The 448-nt window shown below is 40.8% G+C and overlaps 2 protein-coding genes across 2 annotated transcripts in view; both read right to left on the bottom strand.

Annotated features, from left to right (window-relative positions):
* The window catches only part of LOC119592082 (longitudinals lacking protein, isoforms H/M/V-like), a gene marked incomplete at its 5' end in the record, with an annotated part of 34,503 nt that overhangs the window by 11,551 nt on the left and 22,504 nt on the right, over window positions 1–448 (bottom strand).
* Window positions 1–448, bottom strand: part of LOC119591795 (zinc finger protein 84-like) — a 7,907-nt gene that overhangs the window by 300 nt on the left and 7,159 nt on the right. Inside the window, exon 12 of the mRNA XM_037940540.1 lies at window positions 55–317. Coding sequence (XP_037796468.1) covers window positions 55–317 — 263 coding nt within the window. The remainder of the gene's footprint in view (window positions 1–54; window positions 318–448) is intronic.

Genomic DNA, 448 nt, shown 5'->3' with positions numbered 1-448 from the left:
TAAGGACTTTGAAAATGCACCTAGTGTTTCTGCATATGACATTGTAAGGCTGACCTCTGAGAAGCTCGGTATGGACAAAGGGAACAAGCATAAGGTTTCTCTCCTGTATGAACCCTGATATGTTTGTTTAGAGCATATTTTGTAGAGGAACGATACGGACAGTGTGGACAGTCAAAGGGTTTCTCTCCTGTGTGGGTGCGTATATGTTTGGACATGTGGTCTTTCCTAACTGTGGTATGATTACAGTAAGGACACTGGTTCCCCTTGGTGACGGCTCCTCTTCCACTGTTCCTCGTACCATCACTGTTCAGTCCCACCTGCCGGGAATGCCTATCTTAATTAATGTTCTTAACTAATACTATTAAACTAATTTTAAACAATGAGCAAAAAACAGAATGCAACATACTCCTTGTCTGAATTTACTAGTAAACAACAAATTATCAGTCAC

The sequence above is a fragment of the Penaeus monodon genome, chromosome 29 (genome assembly GCF_015228065.2).
Source record: "Penaeus monodon isolate SGIC_2016 chromosome 29, NSTDA_Pmon_1, whole genome shotgun sequence".
Taxonomy (NCBI): domain Eukaryota; kingdom Metazoa; phylum Arthropoda; class Malacostraca; order Decapoda; family Penaeidae; genus Penaeus; species Penaeus monodon.
The sequence above is the reverse complement of the archived record's forward strand: the minus strand, read 5'-3'. Positions and strand labels throughout refer to the sequence as shown.